The sequence below is a fragment of the Pelodiscus sinensis genome, chromosome 1, assembly GCF_052426305.1.
Source record: "Pelodiscus sinensis isolate ZL-2025 chromosome 1, ASM5242630v1, whole genome shotgun sequence".
Classification (NCBI taxonomy): Eukaryota; Metazoa; Chordata; order Testudines; family Trionychidae; genus Pelodiscus; species Pelodiscus sinensis.
This window is the reverse complement of record NC_143052.1, coordinates 43861516-43886750: the sequence shown is the minus strand read 5'-3', so window position 1 is coordinate 43886750 and position 25235 is coordinate 43861516. Positions and strand designations below refer to the sequence as shown.

General features: G+C 39.7%; 1 protein-coding gene across 6 annotated transcripts in view; it reads left to right on the top strand.

The window, feature by feature from the left end:
- PTPRZ1 (protein tyrosine phosphatase receptor type Z1) overlaps nucleotides 1-25235 on the top strand; it is a 188144-nt gene that overhangs the window by 97012 nt on the left and 65897 nt on the right. For all 6 annotated transcript variants that reach the window (XM_089779119.1, XM_014573372.4, XM_089779120.1 and 3 more), the window contains exons 3-9: nucleotides 8623-8802; nucleotides 10744-10895; nucleotides 11985-12080; nucleotides 12318-12384; nucleotides 16203-16360; nucleotides 16980-17130; nucleotides 24636-24820. In XM_089779119.1, the coding sequence (XP_089635245.1) occupies nucleotides 8623-8802; nucleotides 10744-10895; nucleotides 11985-12080; nucleotides 12318-12384; nucleotides 16203-16360; nucleotides 16980-17130; nucleotides 24636-24820 (989 nt within the window). The remainder of the gene's footprint in view (nucleotides 1-8622; nucleotides 8803-10743; nucleotides 10896-11984; nucleotides 12081-12317; nucleotides 12385-16202; nucleotides 16361-16979; nucleotides 17131-24635; nucleotides 24821-25235) is intronic.

The following is a 25235-nucleotide window of genomic DNA, read 5'->3' as shown; positions in this document are numbered from 1 at the left end:
TCCCCAGACCATTCATGGTCTGGGGATGGGGAAGTCCAGAAGCATACTGACCCCGCCCCTTCCGGTTTAGGCCATGTCCCTTCCGGGGCGTCCCGGGGCCACTTCAAAAATTTTTGAAGTAGCCCCCGGCCAAAAATTATTGCCCACCCCTGCTCTAGATGTTTCATGCAGTATTGTCTGACGGATACTTTTCATTTAGCATTTTAACACATGCCAAAGGTGAATTTGGGGGAATGGTCTGCTGTGCAATAATATATTATGGGACAACAGCAAAAGTGCTCAGCTGATCATACAGTCAAGTAACTACAACTATCAATGGAGGGATGGTTCCTCTGCAAGTAGAACTGTTTGAGAATTTTTGTGACTATATTTTTTTTTTATCCCAAGAGAAATACTGACTTATCAAAACCTAAACTTTTCCTGGAAACTTACTGTTTTTGACTAAACTTTCCTTGCAAGAGTTTCTCAGATCCAGGATATTGGGGATGGACACAGGGGAAGTAGGAGACATAAGTTGAAGTCTCTCCTCTGAGTAATTGAGAGCAGGGATTTGAACTTGAGTCTTCCACAGCCCATGTAAGTATCCTAACTGCTAGCCTATTAGCTGTTGTGGGTTTATGTACTGCTCCTTTTTTTTGTGAAAAATTCAAATTGTTCTGCCTCCAAACAAAAGCAAGTGTTAAAATCTCAACATTTTTCATGAAATGGAATTCCTGCATTACTGCCAGCTCTAAATGGGAATAGGGATGGAACAAAGTTGAATGTGAGAATCAGCTAAGGAGAAAAACCAAGAAGTCTACACAGCACCTTAAACTCAAAATAAGTTATGCAATTTGTGTTACAAATTTGAAATAGCTTATTTTGAAAATTAGTGCATCTACACAGTGCCAAATTTTGAAATAACGTGCTATTTCAAGACATCCCTGAGCCATCGTGGAGGGTTACTGGGATGATGAAATAGCACACCTGTCATTTCAAAAAATATTTTGAAATAATGGGTGGCTTGTGTAGATGTAGGGTAGCTATTTCGGGATACCTCTGGTATCCCGAAATACCCATACAGTGTAGACACAACCTTAGAGTCAGCTCTGGAGATTTTTTTTCCCCACAAAAAGAACAATGATTCTGATATACACTCCCTTTTTTAGCTTTCTACCTGTGGTGCTTATACTCATTCATCGTGAAGTTTCAGATCTGTCTCTACAGATGACAGATTCGACTAATATTTTCTTTTGTGCTTGCCTCAGTTTCACAATGAAGATAATTATTTTCTTCCGGTTTCTTTTCAGCAAACCACAATTTCACAAAATTATTTTCTTATCTTCACTTGTCATAATTTTTTCAAAATGGCTGGCATTACTTTGAATTGTGATTTTACACCACAGCACTTACATTTAAATAATCTGATGTTTTGGTGAGCATCTTGTAGTTGATGGTTTTTTGTTTTCTAAAACAAAATTGTGGAAGTTTCACAAATTTTCACTTTTAACACCTACATGTGCATACAAATATGAATTGAACCATCAAGCTTAAACTCCAGTTCTCTTTTCAGATTTTTCTCTGATTTGCTTTATATTTAACTCCTAATGCTATTTCATCAGTAATGAAAGTGCTCTCAGTTGCTAATCTATGCTTTGAGCCCAGAACATGAAATCAGCATATGAGATGTCATTCCTTATTACTACATTCAAATAATATTCCTCATATAGCTATTTTTTTTTGAAGAGCACTATGCATCAAACTTGGCAAACTGTTTTGCCAATTTTGTCTTCCTCTGGGTCAGTATCAGTTGCTTGTTATTCTGCAGTTGTAAGCAGTGATATTGCTCTTTGTCTATCTAGCTTTTCAGTTGCACCAACTGCTGTGATATAAAGAAGAAATGTCTGTCTGAAAGTTTTCCAATTATTGTTCATAGTTTCTACTATATACAGTGAATGTGGTGGTTTGAATAATTCATCTTTTATTCTTCATGGATTTCAGTTAACTTTCATGGCACCAAGCAAAGATCAGTAATTTTTTTGTCAGCTAGAGAGCAACAGAGAGACTTTGTGCTTTTTCTTTATTCACGACAGGAAGGAGATCATCCTGTTACAGTAATTTTGTGCAACACACCATTGCAAAGCTCTCACAGTTCAGGCTTTCTCCCAAAGCATCAGGGTTCTCACACGCAGCAGAATTTTGGTAACTGAAAGTGGGTAGGCAGTAAAGCTGGTAACTGTCCTGCGAAATTTGTCCCAATTTTGGGTGTTTATTTTTTTAAAACTGTAATTCCTTCCCCCTCTTCTTCCCCCCTTCCCCCCCCCCCCCCCACCCCTGCTAAACCGGCTATAGCAGGCTGTGGGGGGCCCTTCCTGGAGGGGGAAAATGTGATTTCTTTCCCTCTTCTGCCCATACATCCTCAATTACTTGGACTTTCCCGAGCCACCTGGGCCCTTTCCCAGACACACTTCTTCCCTCATGCATATTCTCCAACCATACTCCTTCCTTGCCTACCCAAGCAGCCAGCCGCCATTCCTTCCTGTGTCCCCAGACTTTTGTCCCCTCATGTTTACCCATCATACTTCCTCCCTTTTTATGCCACTGGTCTCCATCCTTTCTGTTTACTTCAAGTGCCTCCCCCCACCTGAGGACTAGAAGGTCTAGCTGCTTCTGCTGGGCCTTAGTGATGCTGTACTACTTGCAGCCAGCTTCCTATTTACCTGCACTAATTCAGGGCAGTGTGGAGGATTTCCATAACTGCATCAGGAACTAAGAACCATCGGGGGATTGTGACTCAAATTGTAAACACCTCCAGAGAGCTGCCATCTATGGGGAGTCTTGAACATGATGGTTCAAACTGGACTTCTGAGAGCAACAAACAAATGAAGGGCTTTTCACATTTTAAAAAGTTGTATTTAAGTGGACTCAGGACCTTCTTTTTGATCCAGCAAATAGATAGGACCTTCTGTCCAAGGGGGTCCCAACACTTGCAGAAGGGTGGGAAAGACTTTGACCTGCTAGTGGCCCACAGGACTGATGAGTGATCTCTGGTAAGCTTTTAGAATGCATATAGGAACTTCTATTGTGTTTATATGTTTTCTCTAAAATGCTTTTAGCAGAAGAATAAACATGCTTGCTTGGGAAGAAGGCTGAGGTAATTTGTAGCTGCTGGCAATATTCTGTTCATAGCTCTTTGAGAGAAAACAAAGCACCGATGCTGGCCTTCAGGCAATCTGGCTAACAGCAGACATCATCTGAAAGAAAATAAGGTGATAGGTAACAGCCAGCGTGGGTTTATAAAGATGTGGATAAGGGAGAAGAGGTGGATGTGATATATCTAGACTTTAGTAAAGCATTTGATACTGCCTCACATGACCTTCTTATCAATAAACTAGGGAAATACAACCTAGATGTGGCTACTATAAGGTGGGTGCATAACTGGCTGGATAACCATTCTCAGAAACTAGATATGAATGGTTCACAATCATGCTGGAAGGGCATAACAAGTGGGATTCCACAAGGGTCTATTTTGGGACTGATTCTGTTCAATATCTTCATCAGTGATTTAGATGATGGCATAGAGAGTATGGTTATTACATTTGCAGATACCAATCTGGAACAGGTTGCAAGTGCTTTGGAGTTATAATTCAAAATGATTTGGACAAATTAGAGAAGTGGTCTGAGGTAAATAGATAAAGATTAATAAGGACAAATGCAAAATACTCCACTTAGGAAGGAACTATCAGTTTCACACATACAGAATGGGAAGTGATTGTCTAGGAAGGAGTACTGCAGAAAGAGATCTAGGGGTCATAGTGGACCACAAGCTAAATATGAGTCAACAGTGTGACACTGTTGCATAAAAAGCAAACATGATTCTGGGATGCATTAACAGGAATGTTGTGAACAAAACATGAGACATTCTTCTGCTCTGCACTGCACTGACTAGGCCTCAGTTGGAGTATTGCATCCAGTTCAAGAAAGATGTGGAAAAATTGGAGAAGGTCCAGAGAAGAACAACAAAAATTATCAAAGGCATAGAAAACATGAGCTGTGAGGGAAGACTGAAAGAATTAGTTTAGAAAAGGGAAGACTGAGAGGGGACATAATAGCAGTTTTTAAGTATCTGAAAGGATGTTACAAGGAAGAGGGAGAAAAATTGTTCTCCTTGGCCTCTGATGATAGAACAAGAAGCAATGAGCTTAGGCTGGACATTAGGAAAAACTTCCTAACTGTCAGGGTGGTTAAACACCGGAATAAATTGTCTAGAGAAGTTGTGGAATCTCCCTCACTAAAGATATTTAAGAGCAGGTTGGATAGACATATATCAGGGATGATCTAGATCATGCGTTCCCTAACTGGGGGGGCATACCCTCTTGGGGGGTGCGTGAAGAAATTCCAGGGGGGGCACGAGGCGACCAAGCCACACACACACCCCGTCAATCCCACCCCAAGTTTTCCTGATTTTTTTGGGGGGGTTTGCAGGGTTTCTAAAAAATCAACAAGGGGGGCATGATGCCGAAAAGTATGGGAACCACTGATCTAGATGGTGCTTGGTCCTGCTAAGAGGGCAGGGAACTGGACTTGATCTCTTGAGGTCCCTTCCAGTTCTAGTAGTCTATGATTCCAACGTAAAGCAGAGAGTTATGTAGCATTAAAACTCCTAGTCAGAAGAGAGAGAGAGAGAGATGTAAGTCTTCACCCCAGAGAAGTGACACCTGGGAGTTGGAAAATCTAAGTGGATACCCTCGAGAGACAATGGAGCGGGAACATAAGTGTTCTTTCCCTAAATCTGAGTCAATAGGGCACAAAAGTCAGGGAAGTCAACATTGAGGATGAAGACAGAGCAATCAGAATTATCAAAGGTAACAGAAGGTCAAGATAGAGACCCTGAGACATAGTATAGCGAGGAAGAATTGTCTTTGGTAAGTGTAGTTTAAGCACAGTGGAAAGGTGAAAGCAGTTTTGGTATGAATCCCAGACTGACTTAAAAGAGAGTGAATTGATAAAGTTGTAAACAATCCACTCATGGTACTAGGACAATAATCAGTGACAAGTAGAATGATCAGGTTTGAATCTTTTGAAAAAGAAGGATATAGGGCATTTTTGAGAGGGTATATATTATACATTTTCATTGAGATATTGAAGTAATGTGCCTGCATATTTAAATCAGGAGACTGGTAACAAGTGATGCAGTGTGACTGGGATCTAGAAGAGATGACCACTAAACTCAGAGCTGCAGGCAAGGATCCCACAGAGGACAATCGAGAAAAGGAAATGCTACAAGAGGAGGGGAAGTGGTAAGCTGGCCAGTGAGCTAGTTAGTTAAATTGAATTTAGAACAAAATTGGCCTCAGTAATATCAGCCAGGAAAGTTGTATGGTTCCTAAAAATTGTAAAAATCTTGGTAAAATGCATAGTCAGTTTACCCTAGTCATATAACCGGCATGGTATTGTGGAATATGTAGTGGGCTTATAGTATTTGACTAGAACTTTCTTGGCTGTAAAATGCAATCACATCGGACATTCCTAGTAAGCAGTAGTGTGGACGAAGTGGTCTCTTGAACTCTCTTACAACCCTACATTTCCCTGCTTCTTTGTGCAGTTGGTATTTTGAATTCCTCTAGTCATTGTTTTAGCGCAAGAAATGCCTGTCTACCACGCCCAGAATCTTTAGGGAAGTTTTGAGAGTAGAATGTTAGAATGTTACTCCACGAGAGTAGAATGTTAGCTTGCATTCAACAAGAAGGCAAGCTATTACCTTGCAATAGGGAAATCCCATCAAAATTCACAGTCATTTTAGACATTGTCCACTGAAAGGAGTATACATGTTGAAATAGAGCTGGCAGTTTAGACAGGTTGGCATTCTCCAGTGGTTGGAGAATTCAGCAATATTCCCTACCTCCAGAAATTTTAGAATTCATCTAAAATTCCATAGTGAGCTATGTTTACTTTGCTTTGATTTTGCAGCTGACAGCTTCATCTATCAAAATTTCAAAGGAGTACTCACATTATTTATGCATAGTTAGATGATGTCAGTACTCTATTTAACTCAGTTTCCTGAATTATTTAGCTTGAGATTTATCTGTCTGATTGTAGAGTTTTATACCACTGGCCATTTTCATGGCTGTAAGACTGCTGCACCTCTGATCCCTTCTCTGGCCTCATATGGCCTTGTGTGTTTACCTCCCTGGAGTAGAATCACACATTTCTCCCACTGCTAGACCAGGCGCTGGACTACAGCACTCTATGGATGAACCAAGTTTACCCTCATACAGGACTTAGTACCTGGAGCTCTTCCCTTTTGAAACTTTTGGCCAGCATTGAATAGGGGCCACAAACTGCTTTCTTAAAACAAGTATTGTTTAATCTTAACAGCAGAAACAAGGCAAAGCATAAGAGTAGAGGCTTTTTGAAAAATAAAACAGTCTATTTGTAAGCGGGGGAATGGTCCCGCTATTGTGGGGAACTTTCCTGGCTTCTATACCACCCCGGTGAAATGGACCAGCGAAAGGATCTGAGTCCCCGCTCCCACTTCCTTTACCCCACAGCCTGCCTGATCCTGAGGGCTCCCCCTCCACTCTCCTGAGTAGCAGAGCCCTTGAAACCCCAACAAGGCTGGGCCCAGGTTTCCTGGGGCTTAATCCCCGACCTTGTAGTCACTAGGGGCAAGAGTTAGGGTGTTCCCACTCCGAGGTGCTCTCTTTACACTGCAGGCCTTCTTGGCCCAGTGATCACTTCATAAGGTTCAAAGCAAATACAATTTATTAAACATCAACTGATTAAAGAGAATAGAATAAGAAAAAAATGAGAATGGTTAAATGAGAACACACAGCCCTGATCTGTAGCACAGGGACATCAAAACAGCAGCCTGCAGAGTGCAAGGACAGTCCACAGTCTCTTCCTTAGGGGCCCCTTAGAGGCCTTGGATGTGCTGCGGGGGGGGGGGGGCGGCAGGCTGGACACGCTTGCTCTGACAGTGACCACACAGCCTCAAGCTCTAAGTGGCCAGACCCCTCTCCCAGTCCAGAGCCTCTCCCCACACTTTGCAGTTCCCAGCTGCTCACCACGTCCAGCTGCAGGGTATTGCTTGGCCAGTCTCTAGCTTCTTGGGTTGCTTCTCTGTTCCTTTTGGCTCTCTGAGCACTGCCAGTCTGCTGCTCAGCACAGGGTCTGCGCTCCTTGAGCTGTGTGTGTCAGGCTCAGCTGCTGCAAAAACTGCCCCTCAGCACACAGCTTGCACTCCTTGGGCTGTCTCTCAGCTCTCTGTTTTTGCAGGACTTCTTCTGCACACAGCTTGCACTCCTTGGGCTGGGTCTCAGCTCTCTGTTTGCTTAGAGAGAGCCAGAACAATCCCAGCTCACAGGGAGGACAGGGCCTAGCCTCTCCCCTTCCTCACTGACCTGTCCAACCTGTCAATCAGGCTGAGCTGGAGTGTTGGATGCTTTCCATTGTCTCTGGGGTCTGTCAGTCTCATGAACCCTTCCCCTTCTGAAACTGGGAGCTGGGAAACCAAAAAACTCCCACAGAGTTTTAGTAAGGGGTAACAGTCCCCTTACATATACACAGGCATAATGGTTGAGGCAGGATTGTCTTACCTCAGACTATTCATCTCTGGGACTTAATTTATTCCCTCAACAGACACTCTCTGCCTTGTCTTTGAGGGCTTGTCTTTTTGTACACCCAAAGTTCCTTGCTCCAGTATTCATAGGCTTGAGTTCCCATTTGGTTACAAGTTGGGACACAGTCACCCTTTTGCTAAGCTGACTGTTGAGTTCAGCTGGGTGTCAGACATAAAAATTCAAAGTGAATGACCCCTGCATTGTCACTTATGTATCAGCAAATGGGTGGCTGTCTGAAGCAATTGTTCTTTTTCCAGCTTATGTCCAGACAACTACTGCTTGTATTCATACAGTAACTGCCACTTACATCAGTCCAATGAACAGAAAGACCATATATAATATTCATCAGTTATTACAGATAACCTGCAACTACCCCATAGTCCTTACCATGCTATCTGAGTGCCTTCTATTTATTCTAATATAATAGCAAAGTCTTTAGCAGACTTTGTGGAATCATAAAGTCTCTGTCACTTCTCCCTTTGAATAATAAAAGTTGTGTTTACGGTGTGGATTTTGTTTTTGATTTTTTAGATGTTATTAATTTCTTCTTTCTGTGTCTCAGTTGGCAGTGCTATTTTGGGGACATTAAATAGCAGCACTGTACTTGTCAATATTATAGTGTAAACGCTTTTTCAAAGAAAAAGGTTTTTCAGCATTTCCCAAAGATAATCAGATTCTGGATTCGCTTGACTTCCTCTGGATGTTTGTTCCATTTCTATATTACATATTTTAGCATCTACTTTGTGTGAGAGAGTGTGTGTGATCTGCTTTGTCATCAGCCAATGGTTATTTCATCATAGTCTTTGTACATGAGATTTTAGGTGATCTAAAAAATGATTCCCTGTCTAATATTTAGGATGTTAAGTCATATGTATTGCAATGTAAATGAAGACTAAGAAAGGCAAGTTTTCAACCAAGTTATTACATTCTATATTGTACCTTTTCTACATGCAAAAATTAAAAGTATTAGCTTGCAATTAATGTTTAGTTATAATGTTTGCCTTTATGTTTTGCTGTTCAGGAACTTTGAACCAAAAAAACTGGGGGAAGAAATATCCAGCATGTAATGGTGCCAAACAATCTCCTATTAATATTGATGAAAACCTTACACAAGTAAATGTAAATCTCAAAAAACTTAAATTCCAAGGCTGGGAAAAGGAAACTTCGCAAGACACTTTCATTCACAATACTGGCAAAACAGGTAAAATGTTTGATTTCATGTGTTGAGTTAATTGGGGTCATGAAAATGAAATATGGGTGATAGATGAAGATTTTTAATTATATTTTTCTTTTTTTTTCTCTTTTCTTTTAGCCTTTGCCTTTCTGATTTTAGCAACTGGGGAAAAGTCAGGTGGTGATCAAAACCAAACATAATATAGAACATCACTAAAATAAAGAAAACAAATGGAAATTATGTGCTTGGTTAGAAATAGCAAGAATAATCACATCATTAGTATCATCCCATAATGAGTACTTATTCTGAAGCTAAATAATAATTTAGCATTTGCCACAAAATAATAATTACCAATAATAATGCTAGTTCTGGACGATGCAATTCGGATACAGAATCATTTCAATGTATTATGAATAATCATCCTTTCATCAGTAAGTAGTTCATAGGATTAGTTAGTATTTACTGAGTCAGGGCTGCTATTAGGATCTAGTGCATTAGTGATAAAAAAGCAGTTTCCCTTCTGGAAAGAGAGGGATGGCCTTTTGTTTCAGGGTACGTCTAGACTATATGGCTCCGTCGACGGAGCCAGGTAAACTAGTTTACCTGGCATAGTCAATGAAGTGGAGATTTAAATAATCCCCACTTCGTTAAAATAAAAATGGCCGTCGCGCTATGCCAACGATCAGCCGATCCAGCACAGTGCGGCAGTCTTAGACGCAGCATGGTTGACAAGGGAAGCCTTTGTCGACCACTCCGGTAAACCTCGTTGTCTAGACATACCCATAGGCATAGGATGTGGAGTAAAGACATTTAAGTTGCATTCTTGTTTCTGCCATATACGTCCTGTATAATCCTGGACAAACCATTTAACTCCCCCATGCCTCCATTTCCCTATCTGTAAATTAGGCAAATAGTTTTCCCTACCTTAGAAAAGTGTTCTGAGGATAAATTCTTTAATGCTTATGAAGTGAATTGAAATCCTCTTCCACTGTAGAAGTTCAAAATATTTGAAGGAAGCAACATGGCATTCCAGCCAGACTTCCTTTACAGCTCTGAGGAAAGGAACTTAGCAGTTTATTGTGATAGGTGGCAAGAAAGGAGTACAGTATTGATAATCTAGTGCATCCCTCTGAGAGTATAGGAATGTTCTCTACCACATATCTGTATTCAGTTCTTTGTCCAGTTCATTTACAGTTATCCCCAGGGACAGCGTTTCCACCACTTCCCCTGGAAGACTATTGAACAACCTTACAATCTCACAATCAGGAAATTCTTCCTGTTGTCTGACCTACATTTTCCTTTCCTTCGGCTACATCTACATGGAAAGTTAAAGCACCTTAACCAACCCCACTCTCCATTCAAAACCCTGTCATTTAGGAGTAAAGAGTCCTTAATTTGTTGTCACTTTATCCTCCTCCTAGAAGTGTCTGATACCTTAATGTAGACAAGCCCTAAGTCAATGATATCATCATTCCTAGTTAAAACCACTTTTATTATGTTCAATAATTTCTTTTTGTCCTTTCCCATTTGCATTATTAATGCACCCACTTTCAGAAAGATCGGTACCCAAGGACTGTAAAGATAGGACACTAGGGTTTTATTTGCTTAGAAGCAGGGCTTCATCAGTATGTCAGTTTTCTTCAGCTTTTGTTTAACACAAGACTATGACAGTTTTCAGATGGAATACAGAACACTGGATTATGAGAATGCATAAAAATAATTCAGCTCCCTATATGACTACTTTAGAAATCACCATTTAAAATGAAGTAAAATGCACTTCATTTTGTTATTAGTGGCTATAAATCTCCCATATGTTTTTCTTACTTAGTCGAATAATCCACATTCTGTCAAGCTGTTTATGCAATGTAAGGAGAGCCAACATATGTTTACCTTTTAGCTAGTTACGTTGTTGTTTTTGAATTGCAAATGCAAAGACCTATTCATTGATCATTCTTTTCTTCTCTTAAGTGGAAATTAACCTGACAAATGATTACTATGTCAGCGGAGGTGGCTTAGAAACAGTATTTAAAGCAAGCAAGATAACTTTTCATTGGGGAAAATGCAATATATCATCAGATGGATCTGAACATAGTTTAGAAGGACAAAAATTTCCTCTGGAGGTAATGAATTGTAATAGACTCACTACTGTATAGTCCTGCAAATAATCGAGTTACTTGTTAAACATGTTAATTTATTATTTGATTGTGATATATTGTACGTATATAATTCTCCTTTAAATCCAAATGAGTAAAATTTAAATTTTATGTTTGAACATATGAATCAAGACCTGGTCTGAAGCACATGAAAGTTTTGCCACTGACTACAGTAGCCTTTGAATCATGCCTTGACTGTACAGTTGTATTTAATTTGCCATTCTGAAAATAAAATGTGCATTTTCAAATTCAGAATATCTCAGGAGAAATGAGCACAAATATTGGTATGAAATACAGAGTACTAGTCCTACAAACTGAATATAGGCCACATTTGCACAAGTGATCAAATACCAGAGGGTTACACAGGGTTCATGGACCCATTCATAGTCTATTATAATAGGTTGCAAAAGCAGTATGCATCTCTTTGGGGACAAATGAAGGGATGTTGTTGTTCTGGTTCCTCTTCTCTTCTCCTCCCCAGTTTCATGGGGAACTATTAGTAACAAACTTTCAATGTGTTCAATGTTGTCCATTTAGTCTGCTTGACTGCATGACACATTTTGACTTTCCACTCAGGCTCCTATCTTATGTCTTCTATCCTGCCAAAACATTAAGGGGGCAGAGCCAACCTTGAAATCATCTCCTGGCAGGAGGGTACAGTCACAAACTCTTCCCCAATGTAGGGTTCCAGGTTTTGGTTGGTCATGGAGCCTGGCACAAGCATACAGCTCCAGCTGACTCCAGGCACAAGAGACAGGATCAAAGATTTGGTTGTATTACCAATACATCTCTTCTTGTAGTTGGGGGTAGATACAATGGGTGAAATACTGCCCTTCTGAAGTCAATAGGAGTTTTGCCATTGCCTTCACCAAGTAAGCTTCTGGATGAGAGAAATATAGAAGATATATTTATTAGAATGAAAGTTTGTTACTGCTTCAAGAGTTTTCTCAAAATAGGAGTATCTGAAATAAACAATTGTTCAAATACTTTAAAAGATTTTTTCTATTATGTAATGTATGCTTCTGGAAACTGAAGATACAATCTTTATATTTACAGATGCAAATCTACTGCTATGATGCAGCTCAGTTTACAAATTTTGAGGAGGCAATTAAAGGAAATGGAAAATTAAGAGCTTTATCAATTTTATTTGAGGTAATCATTTTGATATGTCTTTAATTTTGCTTTGAAATATAGCAAATATCAAATCTGAAGGTAAATGGTTCTGGCATATAAAATATGTATATGTTTTTCTAATTTGCTTTGCCCAAAACAGTTTGGCAAATATGTCTAATTACTCTTTAAATCCTCTGTTGCCTGTTCATATAATTAATAACCTTCATTTTTTATTAAACCCTGTTTTTAATGAAGTTTACAATTTCTCTTTAACAGCTTGGCCTGGAAGATAATATGGATTATAATGCAATAATTGAAGGAGTAGATAGTGTTAGCCGTTTTGGTGAGTTTATCTTCTTGCTCAAGTGGTTATTGGTTGGGACTAATTCTGAACATGAACGCAAAAACTTATTGAAGCCATTGGGAACTATGAACCACCAAAAGCTGGACATTGTCACTTCTGTTAAAAACAAAATAAAAAAAAATGTCATAAATTTGTTATATTTTCTCAAAAATGCTTATGTGAAAAAAATGGAAAAGTCTGACTAACAAAGTGAATATATTTAACTTTTCCAAGGACTTTATTACACTTTTCAGTGTTTAGTCAAGAAAAATGATTGGTTTTATTCATTAAGTCTTTTTAGTCATATATGAGTTTCTGGAGGAACAAATACATCTATTCTAGTAAATAAAAATCTGCCTTACAAGGCTAATTCTGGGAACAGAGTGAAATTTTATGAATGTCAGCATTCAATAGACTCAGCGAGTTAAATTCCACTTTCAGGGTTACTGGTGTCAATCAAAAATAACTCAGTTTCCATGAATACTTTACATCCAGAACAGATTTTGACTGTGAATGTTTTAAAAAATTGTCTACTCTTTTACATCGAAGTATGCTAAATAGAGGGTGGTGTATGGAGACCTAGTTTCTGTTACTTTTACAGTATCCACCATAGAGGAAAGTATTTAAGCATGAGTGAGGATTCTTTCCTGAATCAGGGTCAATGACCTTGGGTAAGTCTCTAAGCCTCAGTCTACACCTAAAACTTAGATCAAACTAGCTATGTCACTCAGTGCTGTGAAAAATGTCATGCCCTGAGTGCCATAGTTAGGTCCATCTACTCCTGGTGTAAGCTGAGCTAAATCAATTAAATGATTCTTACACTGATCTACCTACCATTTCTAGTAGAAGAAGATTACTGATATTGACAGAAAAAACTCTTGTGTCAGTGTAGGAAGTTCATATGCTCTACCACTACAGCAGCACAGCTACAGCTGTTGCAGCAGCTTTAGTATAGATAGATCCTCAGCCTGCCTTCTCGTTTCTTTGTCTATAAAATGGGAATAAAAAATAACTAACTTCTATAAAAAGTCTTCTGAAATATATGGATTTAAAATGTAAAATACTGATTCTTTATTATGATTAGTTATTATAGAATATACATCATAACCTTTTAAAACATTTAGCCCTCAGAATAGAAGCACATTGTCTGTCTCCAGCAGACAAATATAAAACAAGGTGATGAAACTATAGCTTATAAGGTCAAGGTGAATTGTGTAAATCCGCTAGGATTCATTATGATGGATGTTAAAACTCAATCAATATTACTCTGAAATGAAAATCATATTTTGAAAACTGGGTTTGTTCTGAGATGGACCAATAGTAAAGTTTTCAAAAATTTCTCACAAAACAGAAATCATGCAAAATAAAACTCCTCCTCATTTTAGAAAACATTGACGTATGGTGGTTCTGAAAGGAAATAATCTCCTCAAGACAGGTAGCTACGGAGTGAAATTAACATCCTTTTCAGTTCCAGTCAGCAGCTTCTCATGTTCCCAGCATCTGCAGATCCAAACACGAAGGCCCCATGTCTTCCAAGATTCTTTGTCCAGCCTGGGAACAGCAGCATGGTGAGCCAGCTGGCCCAGAAGTCAAGAAGCCCTGGGGTCACTGCTCCACGATTGGCCACATAGTAAGGCAGTCCCAGAACCAGGGACCCTAAAAGCTCATCATAGGATATGAAGACTCCTGGCTCGATGACAGAGAGCCTGGAAATCCTAAGAGCTCCAGCTTCCTGCCACAGAGCCAGAAGCCAAGCACTGATTGGTTGTGCGGTTCCATATTCCCTGCTGTGGAGCCAGAATTCTGGACCCGGAGGGTCTGTTTGGAGCCCTGCTCAGTTATAAAAATTTGGATCCACATCTGGTCTCCATCCATAGTAATTAAATTGTATCTGATCTGCAATCCACACTCCATCTTTTACATGTAGCCGCACAAGCATGCTCCACAGCAGGGGTTCTCAACTGGGCATCTTCCATGAGCCAGTTTCAGGAGGTCAATGAGCCCAGTGGAGCAGAAGCTTGAGTCCTTGATGCCCCTATGAGGGGCTGGAGTCCAGAGGACCTGGTGCACCATAGGTGGCTACAGCCAGGAGCCCTGATGTTCTCTTTCCCCTCCAACTGCCTGCAGGGCTCTGGGCTTTAGCCCTGGGGGAGGGAGGCTGAAGGGTACTGGAGCTTCAGGCTTCAGCCCAACTGGGGGGCATCAGTGCTTGGAGCGCTGCTTTAGCCATGCTCAGGGCTAAAGGCTTAATTCCCACCAGGTTCTGGGCTTCAGCACTATGGGCAGATCACCTGAAACCGTGGCTCCACAAAGAGCCACAGACTCCTGGTTGGAAACTGCTGCTGAGCTAGAGCCTGGGAGGATAAAAAAAAATGTGGCTCCACATCCAGTCCAACAGGACAACATGCAATACAACCACATTCCCAGAGGCAGCTATCCATGGATATAAAGCCATTACATGTAGATTTGCAGAGCATTAGCTCTATCTACAGTGCAATAAAAGACCTGCTTCAGTGAACCTTAGAGCATGAATCAACAAACTTTGGCTTGCAGGGCTTTCACTCGGGACTAAAAATAGCACGGTTGATGTTTGGACTCCAGCTGGAACATAGGTTCTGAAATCTGGCGGGTGGAAGCTACAGAGCCAGGCTCCAGGCTGAACAGAAATGGCTTTTTAGTCCTGCATCACAAGCACTGTGAGCCCAAGCCAGTTGGAACTCCCAGCTCCACACCAAGGAGCCTGGAAAACCTGGATTCCCCACAACTTGAAAACCTGGTATCCACAGTAGCCAGCTTTGTGCATTGCCAGGAAAATGGTTCCATTGTGATCGTGCTTGCAAGGCAATAAGAGTTTGTCAGACCCGACTGGCTTTTGTGAGACTTTTCAGGTTGGATGAACTGGCACTTTTGGACAAAACTGTTTCATCAGAGCATTTCTGACCAGCCCCATTCATTAGTTTTAGATGCCATGCTTACACGAGACACCAGAAGGGAAATGGTAAGTCCTCAAGGCAGACACCCTCAAACAACCTTATTGAGGAATTGGAAACCTAAGGGCAGCAGGTGTCAAGCTACGTGACATGTTAATAATGAACAACATACTTTATTATAATAGATCTAAGTGATTTCACAAAATTCAGATCAAAACTAATTCATAGGGTTTATACTGGGGAAAAATGTATGGTACATCAGCTGTTCTCATCAATCATATCTTATATTTTGTTTACTAAAATGAGAGTTGCTGAATTCTCAAACTCTAGAGTGGAAGTATTCTCAATTTCTTCCCCGGCTAACATTCTGGGAAACCAGTCATGTTACTATCTGATATAGGACATTTTCTCTTGAAACTTTTCAAATGTTTAGTTTTATAGACAACTCATTTAGCCTCATTAGCACCAGCACTACAGTTGACAGGTACTTCCCCCCCCCTTCTTTTTCTGTTATATATTGGGAGGTTCCCCCTTTTTTTCCCACTTAGCTCATCTGAGGAAGTGTACTTTTCCCATGAAAGCTCATGGTACTATATATATGTTAGTCTCTAAGGTGCTTCGGGACTACTCATTGTTTCTTTAAAGTTAAACTAACATAACTATCCCTCTTAGACTGTCCCAGTAGAATTATTGTTTTAAGTCCTTTGTTCAAACTGAAGTGCAAAGGGCCCAGCCTTTTATAGGCTGAAAACCCATTGAAATTGGGCTCCAAATGTCCTGAAATACTCCTTTGTTTTACTTAAAGGGAATTTCCATTGTGCAACTCTTCTTTTGTTTTATTCAGGTTTTATTTAGTATCTTCACAATTTGAATATACATGTTTTACAGGAAAGCAAGCTGCATTAGAGCCATTTGTTTTGCTGAACCTTCTGCCGAACTCAACAGACAAATATTACACTTATAACGGATCTTTGTCGACACCTCCCTGCTCAGAGACAGTTGAATGGATTGTATTTAAAGATCCGATTAACATTTCTGAAAAACAGGTAATGCGTTATTATTTGCAAGGAAATCAGTTTAATGCATGAGGAAAAAGGGCATGGCATCACTTTGTAGCTGAACAGTCTAACATTTCTTATATCTAGCTTTTCAGGTGTATATGTTTAAATTAAAATCTATTTGTGGAGATAACCCCTGCCCACCATTTTTTATTCATGGCTAGATTCTGACTATGTCCCCATGCAAAGGTACATTACTAACCCAAAGAAAGCAAGCAGGAAGCACTAGAGGAATAGTGACTCAGAGCACGTCTATAATACAAAGCCATGGCTGTTCCATGTCAGCTGACTTGGGCTAGTGGGGATGAGGCTAAGGGGCTGCTTAATTGTATAGGCATTCAGTTGGGCTGCAGGACCTTGTGAGGTGGCAGGGTCCCAGAGCTTGGGTTACTGCCCAAGCCCAAATGTCCACACTGCAATTAAACAGACCCTTAGCCCAACCTCTGCAAGCCAAGTCACCTGTCATGGGCCAGTTGTAAGTGGACATACCCTCAGAGGTGTGCATCGGAATCACATTGTTTCCTGAGGTGAGACAATCTATACACCTCCCCCATTTTCAGAATCATACACCAGAATCCAGTTAACTGTGCTGTCTTTTATTTTTCAGTTGACTATGTTTTGTGATGTCCTTACGATGCAGCAGTCTGGCTATGTCATGCTGATGGATTACCTGCAAAACAACTTTAGAGAACAACAATATAAATTCTTTGGACAGGTGTTTTCCTCATATACTGGCCAAGAAGAAATTCATGAAGCAGGTATTTATGGAGTTACTACTGCCGCAGGCTTCACAGATTATAAGGCAGTTTTAAGTACAGCTATTGATCCCAGTAGTAGGCCTGGTTTTAACTTGAAGAAGAGCCTAATAACACACAATGTTAAGAGAGAAATTAGTGCTTATAAAAAAATTCCAAATTAAATGGAGTGGAAAATGAAATTCTTGCATCTTCAGAATACATGTAGTGAAGAAGACATCAGTCCAAGCATCCCCAGGCAATCTTTTTCATGTGATAAAAGGGACCCCTGTCCAATAGCATCTCAAAGGAGACCACCAAATTCATTTAACTTCTGCTACCAAGCAACTGCAAGAGAGAAGCTCGACCTGACGAGCCGTAATACAGACCACTGTGTGAGTGATTTACTGTAGATGGATACAGCATCAAAGGTCAAATTTTGTTCTCTGTTAGATCTGCAGAATCTCACTTAAATCTTTAGCAATTATATCCTTGTAGTAGCTGAGAGCAAAATTTGTCACTAAATCTGTAAATTAGGGATTTATACTCACAAGCACAAAATCATCCAGAAAAAGAGGAGGTGGAGAAGGAGTTGTACTTTTTTACTAGCTGTGATTCTATGAATATTTCCCATTGGTTCTGGGCCTGATACTAGCAGGAATCTGTGTGTGGAACTTTCATTGATGTCAGTGGGTGTTCTGTATTCAGTACTCTTACAGGATTGGGCCTCTTGCACACATATGTGCTGCTATTTGCATGAAAATGCTGCTACATGGGAAAAATTTATAGCCTCTTTGATCTAATTAGCCAAGACGACACTTCAGTTTTAAGCCCATCCTTTCAGCCTCTTACAAACTTCTCAGGTTTCTCATAACTAGCTTTCTGCCAGTAAATTTTTTTTCTGAGGAAAAAGTTTTATAAAAAAGATGCCAAGCTGTATCTGAATTTTTCAGATAGAATTGAGGTTCAACAGACTTTGGCGTGGTCAATATAATACACAGTTAGGCTAACACAAAATAGTTTGTAGCAGCCTAATTATATCACTGTACATATGTGTACAGCCATGCTAGAGCTGTGAAATTGACAAGAAAGCCCTTGCTGCTCCTGGCTCCCCACTCAATGATTGTGTAATTATTGAGAGTCCAATAATTACACAATCTATTGTTTTATGACATCATACTTTTTCTGTGTATTGATACTTTTACATGAAAAAGCAGGCACTCTGCCTTCTTTGAAGAAAAGTAGTTTGGAAAATAACTAAGAGCATATCGACTCTACAGCCCTGGCCTCTGGGTTGACCTAAGTTAGGTTGACTTACAACCACTGCAGCAATTACTGTGATGGCTAGTGGCCACACAACTGTCTTTGTGTCACTTGTACTCATCCTCACCAGGAGAACTTCCACCAACTGACAGGCAGGGAAGGTGGGGCTGAGAGTAAGGGCTTTCAGCTCCACATAGCTCCCTGACAGGAGTCCAGGAGTCTCCTCCCACTGCCCCAGCTCTTTGCTCCCCACTCTCAGCAGAGACCTGAGAGGCAGCCATCTGAGCTTCTCAGCTCCTGAGAGGGGAGTCTCTGGGCAGCATCCCACCTGGGAATGGGGAGCCAGGAACAGCAGGGGCTTATCTACTCATCTTTCTTGTCCATTTGACAGCTCTAGTATGGCTGTAGTGTGTTCACTGTGTGCATGGCTGTACACATTGACATGATTAGGTCAATGTAAACCATTTTGTGTTGACCTAACTGTGTAGGATTGACTATGCCAAAGATTGTCCCCTCCCAAGGAGATGCTTGAAGGAGGGCTAACTGAGGCAGATAAGTCCCTCAGATGGATCACCCTTTTGAGTTTAAGGATCCATGTTGTAGGGAAGGGATAAAGCCAGTGGAAACTGGGATCCACAGATAAGGTATTCATGGGGATGAGACCCCCTACTCACAGAGAGAGAAGACATCTGCATGGATTATCCTTCTTCTACCCTGCCTCTCTCTCCATGTGCCAGCACTTCTGCCCATGGGCATGTCCCCTGTTGGTCACTAGCTCTAGTGGAAGAAATACAGAGGGAGTTAATACATGTGTTACCCCACTTACATTTCCACATAGAATTAGGGGACAGAGTAGGGAATGATGTGACAGGAAGTGGGTTACTACTCTAGCCCTTTCACCCCACACCAAAAAGCCTGGAGGAGCTCACTCTGTGCTGACTCTCAGAAGTGTGTGGATTTACACATTGGGGGTTAGAACTCCAGAGGCAGATTTGTATCCAGCTTTTCCCTTTCTGCCCTAGCAAGCAACTTTCCATTATTAGAGTGTCCTTTCATTACATACATGTGGAGAGACTAGCTAAAGTCACACGGTCAGTGCACATAGGCAGTAACCTCAGGTCCACTTCTGATTAAATACTTTGTAGTTGATATACAAAATGCCTGTCATGCCATTAAAAACTCATATTTAACATTGCAGACTATAGAGTTTGACTTTTCTTAGCTTCCAATTTCAGACTAGTACAATAGACATTTTCACACATGACTGATAGACTTGTATAACAGTATATTTCTACATTGTAATAAAAAACCTGCTGTATCCAGTTCAGAGCCCAGGTCAGCTGACTTGGGCTCATGTGCCTCAGGTTTTGGGGATAAATATTACAGTGTAGTAGTGTAGTTCAGACTCAGGTGGGAGCCCAGGAAGGTGGGGATGGTCTCAGAAACTAAGCTAAAATATCTACAAGGAAGGTTTTAGCTCTATCCCATGAGCCTCGGGCAGCTCACCCAGGCCAGCTTTCATTGAGCCATGGAGCTTTTATTGCAGTGTAGACGTATAGGTGCAGAACAAAGTGATTTTCATCTATTAAGTTTAAAAAACAAATGTATTCTGTTCTTCATACCACCCCAGTAACAAGCACAATCAGTATTTGTTCTCAAGTGGTATTTAAATTTGCTAATTGTTAAACAATCTGCTCTACCCAAAAGCAAAATGGAGGCGTAGGAATGAGATAATAAAAGTTCCAGGTGTTCCTTGTGGTGTGCAGGTATTTTACAATTCCACTGTAATGAAAGGAAAGGATGATTACTCTTGATTTGAATACATATTGCTTCCTTTAAAATTAACATCAGCTATGGGCATGTATCAAGAATAATATTTATCTAAAATGTGCTCATTTGAGTACCTGAATTTGTAGTATTTGTGGACTACTTGTTCTGAACAGGTAGTAGATAAAAAAACTAGAAAAAATGCTTATTGTTCTGAATGGATCTCAAGGAGCTCTGAAACACCGACATAAAAATTATAACATGAATGGCTAACTTCAATAATAAATGGAATCGAGATAAACAACTAATATTGTAGTTCACAGAAGGAAAATCTCTGACTTTCCTTCAGTTAACACAGAAGAAATTGCAACATGAGCTTCATTCAAATGACCATTTGAAAAGTTAAAATTACATAATAAGAAAATTAGGGCCAAATCCTTCTCCTGTTGCCTCTCAGACCCAGTACATTCTGCTAATAATGTCAACTTCAACGCTGCATCAGTTACCTTCTGTACACTCGCCTCTGGGTCTAAACTAGCACCAATTGAAATCTATGGTGAACTTCCCACTGACATGAATGGGCACTGGATCAGGCCTTCTGTGCCTTTCTCAATGCTATCCCAGTACTGGCTACTGCTTCAGAACTGGTTGGATACCATGAGTTTTAAAGCAATGATTTAAACTTTATCATCCTTATCGACAGTGTTGCCATGAGAAATGCTACAGCTACAACTTGCCATGCATGTGACTACAAATATATAGCCACCTGATATTATGTAGGACTGTCAAACGACTTTCAATTTAAACCTCCCGCATTCACCATGGAAAGACTCTGAATTCCTGAGGGAAAAGGAAAGTGAGCCAATTGCTTCCCCATAGAGCCAGTTTGACAGTGTTGAGCACTGGGCTGTGTCCAACCTGTTGACATCCCTCATGATAGGTGCTGGAACTAGAAGTTATGAGACTGCTTCTGGCTCCCCTCCCCTGCTTGAAGTTGTTTTTCACATACAAGTTCTATAATTTAGTTCAATAGCTCTCAGTGCCCCCACTGTACAAATAATTCCAGCATTTCTGTACCTTATGACTGATTACAGTTGAAAAGGCATCTTCTGATTTTTTTGTGTTGATTTCCTTATGCCATCTGGTGGGCAAGAACTGTACTAACAACAGTTGGAGTGATTTAATGTAATTGAAAGCGTTTTGAAAAGACAATTTATTGTGATTATTCACATTTACTCATACTACACCTAAAGGAATTTACTGTAATGAAGATATTAACACGTCACTATATGAAAATGGGCACAGTGATAGGTTTCAGATTAAATTATAAGGATCACCAGTGTTCCTAGTGAGGAAAAAAAAGACATGCTCACTAATCTTCATTGTTTTATTTGCTCATAAAAAAAAAACATGTAGAACTTCCCCCAAGTCTGTGGTAGAGAACTTTGCTTTTGCAAAACAATATTTAGTTTTGTGTGCCCTCTTGTGGTCAAGATGCTAAATATAAAGGCAATTAAAAGTTCAGTCAGTTTCTGCCTCTCTACTACAAACAAATATTCACAAGGTTTGTTCTCATGGAATATTTGGAGGAATTTAGGTACTAAAATCTAAGAATTCCTTATTGAGCATATATGAAATACAATTTTTCAAAAGCTTATAACTTTGCCAAATGTGGACATATTTTCATACAAAAGCAAAAGGTGTATCTGAAGTTGGTCCCAGAACATTAGAGAGAGGTGGTAGGTGAGGTCATATGGTCTCAATTTCTGTTGGTGAGAGAGACAAGCTTCCAAGCTTACCTAGGTACACAAAAAGCCACAACACAACCAATTTTAGGTCCCAAAGAAATAAAACCATCCATTTCACAGGGGTGTTAATGTTAAGGCCAGATCTACACTGGGGACAAAGTCGAACTAAGATACACAACTCCAGACTGTAGCTGGAGTCAACATACCTTAATTTGGATTTCCACAGCATCCCCACTGCAGGAGATTGTTGGGAGAAACTCTCCCACTGACTTCCCTTACTCTTCATGACCCAGTGATGTACTAGGGTCTACAGGAGCATGATTAGCAGTCGATTTAACTGGTCCTTACTAGACCTGCTAAATTGACCTTCAGGAGATCAATCTCTGCAGTGTCAATCTCCCGGTAAATGGAGACAGGGCCTTAGTTAACGTTTATGATGCACTCAAATGCCATAGTGCTGAGCACCAGAGTAAAGCCCATGAAGAAATTATTTTTGTCTTCAGGGCAGCGTTTGCATATAGTACAGTAAATAAAGCTTAAGGGCACACAATGAACGATCAGGAGAAAAAAACTGAATATTTGCACCATCCACCATGTGCAGTGAAGGAGGCACTGATGATGTGGAATAAATAGCAAATGGTCACATAATTAAAGACTGTATCATATGCACATGAGTGAGGAGGGTGAAGATTTACAGAAGACTTTATTTCTACCTACCTTTTCTATTCCTACCTTTTTTCCTGCCTGCCTGCCTGCCTGCCTTTGCAACCTTAGCAATGTTCTTTTAAGCTTTTTCATTGTAATTTTTGTATTTATATTGTAGTAACACCAAAAAACATAGTAGGCTCTGTGCTTTCTGTGTACAAAGACACAGTCCATGCTGCAAATAATTTATAATCTTAGAAAAGTGCTATATGGTGGGCAAGGGCACACTCAACATATATGTTTTTATATATTCATTTTAAATGAACAAATATCACTCATGTCCAAACCTGTTGTTAGTTGGCCAGTTGCTTGTCAGCCTCATGGAAGAAGTGGGTCTTTAAAGAGGATGTAAAAAGAGAAGATATAAAGCAGGTTAAGAGATAAGATGAATGTCAAGAATGGCCCGAGAGGCAGGAGGCAGCCAGAATTGAACAGAGTCACTATTGCCTCGGGAGCCAACAAGACTTGGAGAAGAAGAATATATTTGACAGTGCTAAAATCAGCAGCAGAGATGATGACAGAGTCAAAGTCCTGAGACTACCACAGGAGCAGGTCATTAGGGTTTATGAAAAGAACATTAGATTGCATTCCAGGAGCTCCTAGAAGTAGGACTAGAGGATGTAATGGAAAGTGATATCTGAAAAGTACTTTAGATTCTCATAGTTGTCCCAGGCTAGAATAGAAAATAATACTCTCTATATTAAACTCCTGAATAGGACCTTTTACTCTTCAGTGTAAGGTGACGTGATCTTTCATCTTTTAGTTAGCCTTTGCAAATTAGTTTGTATACTTATTGTGATTTAGTCATGTAATGATAAACTGTGTACTAATTTGCATCACATACTGGCCTAGATCTCTGGTAATTTAAGTAGTAAAGTAATAGAATCTGATTCTCCTATGTAATTGGTATTAAATTTGTATTCCATCACCTGTATTTTTGGAAGAGCATAAGTAGGTGGACCTCGTGTGAAAAGGTTGATGGATGGGAAACATAATGGGGCATAGAATGAAATAGTGATACTCATTAACTAACTTTTATTTCAGAAGGCAAATTTCAGTCCCACAAACATTTTCTAATAAATGAATGTTGAACTTAACATGTCCATTTGGTATTTGTTCTTGCTTCTTTCTTTTTCTGAGACTCCTTCAATTTTGTTCTCTTTCTCCTTTTCAACTTCTATAGCTTTAACACCCCTGAAAGTCATAGAATGATATATTAAGACACACAACCTTATTCACATTGCCTTGTAAAACCACATTTTTAAGATATGGTCTGTATTTATACATATTAGACACTGGTTGATTTTGTATGAATGTATGTCTTGAGTTGAGCTTGCACAAATACCAAGTATACAAAAAGATCGGTAGTTAAAGATCATGTGTCTTTCAAAATATATTTGTAACAGAAAACAAGCAAAAATTTAGCAAGCCAATGTGAGCATGTTCAGATCCCTGATTACTTCAATTCTATCCACTCTTTTCCCACTACTGTCAGACTCCATCTAACAGAATAAATATGAATTCCTGCTGAGCAGTTTCACATTACAGTCTGGTTTTAAGTTTTTGCCTAAGAATAGCAATTTGTTAATTTTTAAGGTGCCACAGAATGCAAGAAACTTTTTTTCCTGAGAAACATGTATAAGAAGTTTTACACTTCCATTTTGTCACTTGTATGATTACAAAGAAAAAAAAATCCTTTTGGATATACCAGTATTTTATGACCAATAAGCAGTTCTAACACAAAACAAATGAAAAGAATGTTATTCTGTAATTACCATGGGACTTGATATACACTTTTATCAAAATGTGAAAAATAAATCAAAATATACCAAGAGCTCTACTCTACTCCTATTAAAAAGAAAAATAACCTAAACACAATGGTGACATAAGTAGATCTGTAATAGTTTAGTTTTATATGGTTTAGAATGTTAGGGACAGATCCAACTCCAATGGAAATCAATGCAAAGAATTATACTAACTTCCATGGGAATTAGATCAGACCCTCACAATCCATTATGCTGTTTATTAATATGCTGCTGTTTTTAGTTTGCAGCTCAGAACCAGAAAATGTCCAAGCCGATCCAAAGAACTATACCAGCCTTCTTATTACATGGGAAAGACCTCAAGTGGTTTACAATGCCATGATTGAGAGATTTGCTGTCTTTTATCAGCAGTTGGATGGAGAAGACCAGACTAAGCATGAGTTTCTGACAGATGGGTATCAGGACCTGGTAACTGTAAACTTTTCAAGTTTAATACAAAAGTGGGTGGTCGTGAAGCACTCACAAATTATTTTGAGGGATTTTGTGTGGGAGCTGATAAAAAAAATGTCTTTGGCTGCTACTCATAGAAGCTCTGCTTGTATTCTTAGCTATCCAGCCACTAAGACAAATTATAAAACAAAAACAAAAACAAACTAAAAGCTATGCAGGCAAGAGTTACCACTTATAGTGCTAACGTTTTAAAATTGTTCTTCCTATTTCTCTGTAATGCCTCAAAATAACTATTGCTGTGGTGTCAAATACAAATCTTGTTAGGTCACTAGACAATTTCATCATGCAGTAAGAGCCTCTGCCCCAATGATCTTTGAAGTATATATAGGATGTTGTACACAAGTAACTAATGAAAAATTCAGCATCTGAACAA